At 44.5% G+C, this 8,191-nt stretch overlaps 1 protein-coding gene across 1 annotated transcript in view; it reads left to right on the plus strand.

Annotated features, from left to right (window-relative positions):
- LOC101564829 (cornulin) overlaps window positions 1-1,404 on the plus strand; it is a 2,293-nt gene extending 889 nt beyond the window's left edge. The window contains exon 2 of the mRNA XM_004632474.2: window positions 352-1,404. Coding sequence (XP_004632531.2) covers window positions 352-1,404 — 1,053 coding nt within the window. The remainder of the gene's footprint in view (window positions 1-351) is intronic.
- The last annotated feature ends 6,787 nt before the right edge of the window (window positions 1,405-8,191 follow it).

Genomic DNA, 8,191 nt, shown 5'->3' on the forward strand with positions numbered 1-8,191 from the left:
AGAAGAAGAAGAAGTCAAAGAATTAATCTTAGAGGCCAGCAAGTTGTCTTATGAGAACATTTATTCATTCCTGAGTACACTTTTATCCAACTGGCCTATAGTCCAGAAACTGCACCAGACATAAAGCATACAAAACAGAAGGAGCTTCCTTTCCTTGAAGGAAAGAAGCAGGATTTTAAAAAATATAGGCAATTAAGTGTGAACACTGCTATAGCTGTGTGCTTGGAGTTGGGTGGCCTGGGGGGCTGGGCTCCTAGGGTGCAGGGGCCCGAAGCTTGCAGCTAGGTGGAGCTGAGGGAGCCCCTTTCTCCTCAGGAGAGGATTATTGATTTGGCCTCATATTCTCCCCAGAAACCCCATGATCCAGCCACTGTGGATGAAGTTCTGCGCCTGCTGGATGAAGATGCAACAGGAACTATAGAATTCAAAGAATTCCTGTTTTTGGTGTTCAAAGTTGCCCAAGCCTGTTTTAAGACATTAAGTGAGAGTGTCGGGGGAGCTTGCAAATCTCAAGAGTCAGGGGTCCACCATGCTGAGTTCCCAAAAGAGCCACAGGAAGGTCATAAAGGTGGCACTAAAGTGAGACAGGAGGGCAAAGGCCAGCATCATGAAGGAAGCAGCCATGGGCAGAGTGAGCAGGCTTCTCAACAGCAGGGAAGGACTGTGACTTGGACCCAGAGTCAGGACATCAGCAGTGCACACAGGAACACTCCTGACGGGCAGGCCAAGTCCCAGGGACAGGTGCAGGTGAGCCAGCAGACACGAGTCAAGGGGCATGTGGAGCAGACCCAGAAAGTAGGAGGCCAGGTGAGTCATCAGACAGAGAGGAGGTGGGAAAGTCAGTCACAGACTAGCAAACGACCAGGTGAGGGCATAACTGGAGCCACATCACAGACCCAAATGGGTGCCACCCAGACTGTGTCACAGGACAGGAACCACCAGACAGGAAGCTCCAACATCCAGACACAGGGGTCCTCCTACAGCCAGGCCAGAGAGACGGATGCCCATAGTCAAGACAGGTGCCAGACTGGCCAGGTTGTGAAAGGACACATGCAGTCACAGGCAGGGTCACACAGCCAGACTCTGGAGCAGACCAAGAGTCAGACTACAAGCCATGTAGGGGACAGAGGTCAGGGACAGACCCAGACACAGACAAGCAGTGGCCAAAGATGGACACAAGTAAGTGAGGCTGGACAGTCAGTTCTGGGAGGACAGGTCCAAAGTGGGGAAAGCAGTGGGACAGGCAAACAGGATCAGAGCAGCACTCAGCCAAGTGTGAGTGGAGGGCAGGCAGAGAGACAGCCCACAGAAGTGAGAGAGGAGTGGGTGGATGACCATACAAGGGACGTAGTGATCCGAAGCCAGGACCAGGGCAGCCAGCACACCAGCACTCCTTCAGTGTAGGGCCAGGATGCAGCCCAGCCACACAGAGGAAGGCAGCGCCATCGCCCAGAGGCTGTACTCCTACCTGAGAGCCAACAAGCCAAGACTATTTGACTGCAATGCCCCATACCAGGAACAGCCAGAGAGGCATGGGACATCTTAATTATGGTGCTTTCCCTTTAGTTCTTTCTCAAAGAGAACATTTCTGCAAGGTGCTTTCTTCAACTCTCTCCTCTTAAGCAGCTTTGTTGTACAGACTCTCAGAAAACAGGAAGTCATCCATTTCTGCTGAGTTCTCAGCTTGTAAGGGTTTCTGGGGCTACTTTTATGTGCCATCTGTTGTCCACCTATGCTAATACATCAATAAACTTTCTCAAGCAACTGATCTGTATGTCCCATTTAATTACCTTCTACTGATGTAGTGGGCTAAGGGTCCTCAGGTCATGATGAAAGATAGACTGACTGATTGACTTTGGTAGTACTACAAAGTGACCTAGGGTCTTCCCATTGAGTAACATCCCTAATCCTTTTCTTTATTTTTTATTTTTATTTTTAGAGAGGGTCTCATTAAGTCTCTAAATTTCCCACGTTGGGTTTCAATCTATGATCCTCAAGAGTACTGGGATTACAAACCATGAACCACCACTCCCACATACTATTGTATCAGATTCTAAGAGGCAGAGTCAAAGAGAGGAAATATAACATTGAATCCTTGGTAGACATTGGTCAGGGAAGCCTTTCTCTGGATGTCTTTTTGTGAGGACTCTTAAAGAAAAAGTAGGAGTTAGACAGAAAAAGAATTATAAAATTGTTTTCTAATTCTAGACTGTTGAGTCTCTATTCACCTGTAAAGCATACAGGACAGCTAGTCTAAGTTTTCTAATAAATGAAGACTTCCAGTGGGTGTGCAGGGGAACACAAGGAAGACATCCATCTCCAAGGTCTACGCCAGTACCCCTGAGCTTGCCTTCACCACCACCACCCACCCTGTGTTAGCTCTGGTCTCTTATGTGACCCTACACACTGGGCAAGAATAAGTTACTGGCAGATAAAAGTAGCCCCAGAAACCCTTACAAGCTGAGAACTCATGTAAAAATGAGTAGTTTTTAAATTTTGGAGTTTTACAAAGAGTGTTTAAAAAATACAGTGACTTTTTTAAAAAAAATTATCCTAGTAAAAGATACATTGTCAGTAGTTCCCTTCAAAATATTCCTCCTTACTTCTAATACACTTAACCCATCTTTCTCCACACGCGTGAAGCCACCCACTCTGGAGGTCCTCTGTGCTGAGTGTCTGTGCCTGTGCTGTTGTAAGGGATTCGGTGTACTGAGCTGATTCAAAACACTTATCTTTCATGGTCATTGTGACTTTAGAGAAGAACCAGAATTCACACAGTGCCAGATGCGGTGAAAAAGGAAAATGACACACCATCATGATTTTACGAGCCCGCCTTTCTACTGGATGGCACTTAGCAGTATTCCCTGTCATTGATCACACCTCCTAAAGACACCCATAAAAAAGGACTTCAGGAACTGCTTTGGAAAGTGGCAGGAACAATGGGGTGTGTTCAAAGTGAAGGGATTCTGAGGGGCATTAATGACAATGTGTCTTTTAGTGGAATAACAATTTTAAACACTTAAGCACTCACCATATATTTGAATCATACCTCATAAACTTAGCCTTAGATATTCTGACTCCCTAGGTTTCAAGTGAAACCTATGAGGATTTTAATATTTCTAAAGGGAAAGTTTAGGGCTGGCCAAATAGCTCAGCAGACTAAAACACTTGCTTAGGCAGAGCACAGCAGCCAGGGTTCAGTCCCCGCATGCCATGCCGGCCCTGCTCCCGGGGCCCCCTGAGACAGCCATTGAGACTGGGTGTGGTGGGCCGCACCTGTAATCCCAGTGCTTGGGAGGCTGAAAACAGGAGAATCACTATGAGTCCAATCTACATAGTGAGACCCTGTAGACCCTGTACTAAATACATAAAAAATAAATAAACTAAAGTAAAATAAAGAGAAGATTTGCTCCTTGAAGTACAAAAAGCTAGTGGAAAGTACTGATGTGTGGACGGCCACCTGGGTGACTCTCCTTGAAGGAGGAGCAACCGTCTCCATTTTAGTTATACCTGACCCTATTTCAATATACTGATATATACAGAGCTGGCTAAGACTTTTCCTTATCCCTAAAAGTGGCTTTAAGCACTTTATCAGTCCAGCCTGGATACTGATGGTAGTCTTTGAAGATGGCAGCAGTATTTTTCTGGACCTCCGTTGCTCCCTTCTGTGAGCCAAGATGAGGCAGGATGAAGGGCCAGTGCTTCATACTACTGGCTGGGACCCAGCTTGGAGATAGAAGCTATAACCTCCTGGGGCTTGAAAAATTACACATCAGAGCTGAAGCATGGACCCCAAACCATTAAATACTATCTCGATTGTGTTCTACAGATTACTGCTTCTGCAGATCCTTCTCTCTGCATTTTGCAGAGGTGATTTCAGGCCTCCTGCCCAGCCCAGCTCACAGCACTCACCTACTTCCCACCATTCTCACAATCACTCATCCTCAAGCCATTACTTTCTTCACAAATTAATAAAACCTGAGTTCTACCCAGGGTCAAGCCCTTTGTTGTGGATGCCAACTTTGTGGCTGGATGTAGCACCCTTGGCTCCCCATAACTACAAATACACCTTAGTGTCTTTATTCTTGCCATGGGTTGCATTAGAAGTAGTAGATTGGACCTAACTCACAAAACTTCCAATAACTTCATGGGATTACAAACATAAACTTCCTGGGATGTGATGAGGACCAGGAAGTGCTCTCTATACTGAAAGGTTTCCCACAACAAAACAATAAGATCTTGTATGAAGCATATTTTTCACTGTATTGTTGGTTTAAGAAAATAATGAAAACTCCAAAACCAAAATGTAGTAGGCTGATTAGCTATCTCTAAATAAGGTAGAAGTCTAGGGCATGGCAATGTGCCTGGAGCACCTGGGCGCCACCTGCCAACTGAAGAGACTCGCTAACCACGGGCACAGAGCGGTGGCTTCTGAGCCTGATGAGATCAACCCAAGAGTCCTACACTTGGTACCAATCTTCTACCACAAAGAGCACTCTGAACTTAACACCTGATAGCAATCTTCTGACATGAAAATGAGCTGAGCCTAGCACCTGATGCCCGTCTTCTAGCATGAGATCAAGTGGGACCACCTGGATCAACCGTCAAAGATGTAAAAAATGACAGCTGCAGTTGCCTCTGTGCCACTGCCCCCTCGCTCTTACAGTGGTCCATTCTGCATGCAGGGCATATGTTTCCTTGTAAGCACCCTTTTCTCCTTAAGCATTTCTTCTGTGCCAACTTTTCCTATTGTTGATTTTTGACCCAAATAAATGCTGATCTTTCACATTTACCAATTGCTCCATCCAGTTCATTGAATAGGACAATAAGAACCTGGAAATCATTTTTGATCCCTACACAAACCAGTGACATTTGGTGAACCAGCCAGGAGGGAACAGGAGGACCAGGAAGGAGGGTTCTTGGGCATAGCTGTTTTTCTGGAATCTCTAGACTCAAGCCAAGGACTAGTTTAATGACTGGTTTAGTTTTTCTTTCTTCTTTCTCTCTCTCCCCTTTAGGAAGGTCCCAATCCTTTCCTGATCATCTTTGAAACCCCTTCAAGTCCCTTTTCTTCCAAGACAGGCAAGGAGAAGCAGGAAGCTAGAAGGTGGTAAAAATTAGTGAAAGCTGAGTACCACCTAGTCCTGCAACTGCTGAAGAGCCAGTGGAGTGCTGAAGGGGTGTGGCACAAAAAGCCTGTGCATTGTCGCCTCATTTGGGTCTCAGGACCACAGAGCCAGGCCAAGAGAGCATGGCCTCTTGAATTCCTGGCCACCATGTACCTGTGGCAAAAATCAGAACACTAACATTCTTAGGTGAGGTGGAGACTAAGCATCTCTGAGTGGCCCGCCAGAGTCTTAAAAACTTGCAAGCATTCTAGATTTTCAAAACTCAATGAGAAAAACTACATAACCATCCTGTTGTTTTAATAATCTGGAAAATATCTATGAAACTGATTTTCCTAAGATCTACTAGTTCACTTCTAATCTATCTAATGCATCAGTACCCCATCCACTTTCCTTTGGTGCCCCTTAGTACCTTTGATGCTCAGACTTATTCTTAAGTCTGGAATCCAGATGGTTTTCCTTGGACAGTTCTTAGCAGATGCTAGTGTGTCATATATTTACAGACACCCTTTTAATGTATTCTTTTGGATTTAATTTCCTCTGTTAGGGATGATGTTAGCCTGCTCTCTGCTACTCCTGCTGGTTTAGCGGTGCATAGTCAGCAGCTTACATAGGTGCTCACTGTGCAGTGATGGCTGTTTAAACAACTCTTGCCTTGTAGCTATTTTTGATGGTAATTGCCTCATTTTGTCTCCAACCTCTCTCTCAACTGAGACCATGGCAAATGAAGAAGCTGCTGCAGTGGAATGGATTGTGGTTTGTACGTGCTCACAGGTAACAGCTAAAGCTTCTGTTTTCAGGGAACATAGGAGATTTGGATTGATTTCCCTTTGTTTCAAAATTCAGGTAATTATTTTAGACTTCCACCTTGATAAGTATAAAGCACACTGTTTTCTAGGCAGTTAGGGAAGTCCTTTCTGGAGTTCACCCTGATCTGTTTCTCAAGTGGCTAAGGGAGCCACTTCCTAAGGAATTAGTGGGCCACAGTATGTGGAGCTCCTTCTGCTAGGTTTTTCAGCACAGTCAAAAGACAAAAAAGATAAAAGAGGTCTTTATTGTAGGCACTGAGAAGACCATGGGAAAGGAGAGATGTGGAGTTTCTGAGGGCGTGGGTGGGGGGATACCACAAAGGCTATCAGGCCAGGATGTAAGCAGGGTTGGGGGGAGCAGTCTGTGTGACATGGCAGATATTGATTGGTCAGCAGGTGGGAACAAGGAAACAGGATACTGTGAAAAGGAAGTAGGAAGTTGACCAGGAGGAGAAAGGTGGAACATAGCACATGGTCTACAGTGGCCAGTGCCATATCAGCTTCCTGCCATGATGACTTAGCAGAATTTTTTATTAAGACAAAGAAAATTGATCACTTACCTACCTTCTTTCCTTCCTTCCTTCCTTCCTTCCTTCCTTCCTTCCTTTCCTTCCTTCCTTCCTTCTTTCCTCCCTTCCTTCCTCCTCTCTCCCTTCCTTCTTTCCTTTCCTTCCTAAGGAATCAGTGGGAATTAATACATAGCATTCTAAAGCTGGGCATTACTAGAAGGACCAAGACACCATTGCCACTACTATAGCATTGAGCAGAGGTGTCTGCTTCTCAGGAAATATTAAGCTTATGATTATGGAAATACTAAGGCCAAGGTAAGCACTTGAGTATCACAAGGGATACTTCCGTGAACTCCCAGATCTTCCTTCTGCAGTGGATGAATTCTGAAGAAAGTCCAGACATAGTTTGTTCTTTTTCTATAGGCCTCAAGTCATGCCATGGGAAACATCCTGAGCAATACCCTATAGATCCCAGCAACCTTGCCATTAGGTCTTATCCTTCAACACCACGAACAATTTGACACTGATGATCTGAAAAAGGAACCACTTATATACTACTGTAATAAATGGTTTGAGTCCAGTACAAACTAGGAAATAGCAAACAATTGGAAGTGGATGTCAGCTTCAATCACAAAATTATTTTGCAGCTAGACCGTTTCTGTAAAAAGCATGGAAAAAGAATGAAATCCCCTATGTTCAGTGTTTTGTAACTTTTCATCACCAGAAAATCCCAGAGACTCTGGTATTTAGGTAGCTCCTAAGGAAGAGGAAGTCATTATCACTGATGATCTTGTCTTCAGATCCCCACCAATGATGCCCTTAGACAAAGGCACTGCAAGTGGCCCCAGACCCCTTCAACTTTAGTCAGAATGTCAGGAGAGAGTTTGGGCTGGCAGAGTCCCTCTAATCAATCCTGGTATATTTTAGAATATCAGCCACCTGACACAGGTCACAGGGGCTGTTGCCCAATGCCCAGTCTTTTTGCACTGAAAGCAGGAACCCTTTGTTTGATTAACCATGGGCTTTCCTTTAGACTACTTAGGGGGATTTAAAGCACTTCCAATGGCAACAGCCAGAATTTTTACTTTTTTTCTTAGCTGAATCCTAATTGCTGAACACAGAGAAGGCCATGTTGAGCTATTGGGGCAGAGGCATTTGAGGGCCCATCTAAAGTTTTTGTAATTTATACCAAATATCTGGGACTGACTAACAAATTAAATGATGTCCCAACAGTGCCTGTTCCTCCCTGGAGGATAGATTTAAGTTTGTATATTTATAAAAAAGCTTCTACTAATTGGCTATGGAATGTAGCTAGATTTTCCTCTTTACCTTGTATGATTTCTTGCACCTTATCATAATGAACAGACTTCTTAATGCATCTTTTCCTTTCCACCATAAGAGCCCCTACCATGTTAGACACAATTGCTAGTCTATTGCTAGACATAAATATAAATGCCAAAGACAGAATCGAATTTGAAGACTCAGAACAGCCCCATCAAGACTCTACCTATGGAACTGATTGGAGAACGAGCATGCATACACTAAACCAAAATCACAGGGCAGATTTGACAGTCTTATGACACACATTGAAGTATATCTAACCACAGATCTAAAACTACCTCATGTTGACAACGGTGACAGAATTGGGCTTAGGGGCCGAGGAGATGGCTCAGTAGAATAAATGCTTGCCTAGCAAGTGCAAGGGCCTGAGTTCAATCCCTGGTTCCGGAAAAAAAAAAAAAAAAAA

Source organism: Octodon degus, unplaced genomic scaffold (assembly GCF_000260255.1).
Source record: "Octodon degus isolate 3935 unplaced genomic scaffold, OctDeg1.0 scaffold00048, whole genome shotgun sequence".
Classification (NCBI taxonomy): Eukaryota; Metazoa; Chordata; class Mammalia; order Rodentia; family Octodontidae; genus Octodon; species Octodon degus.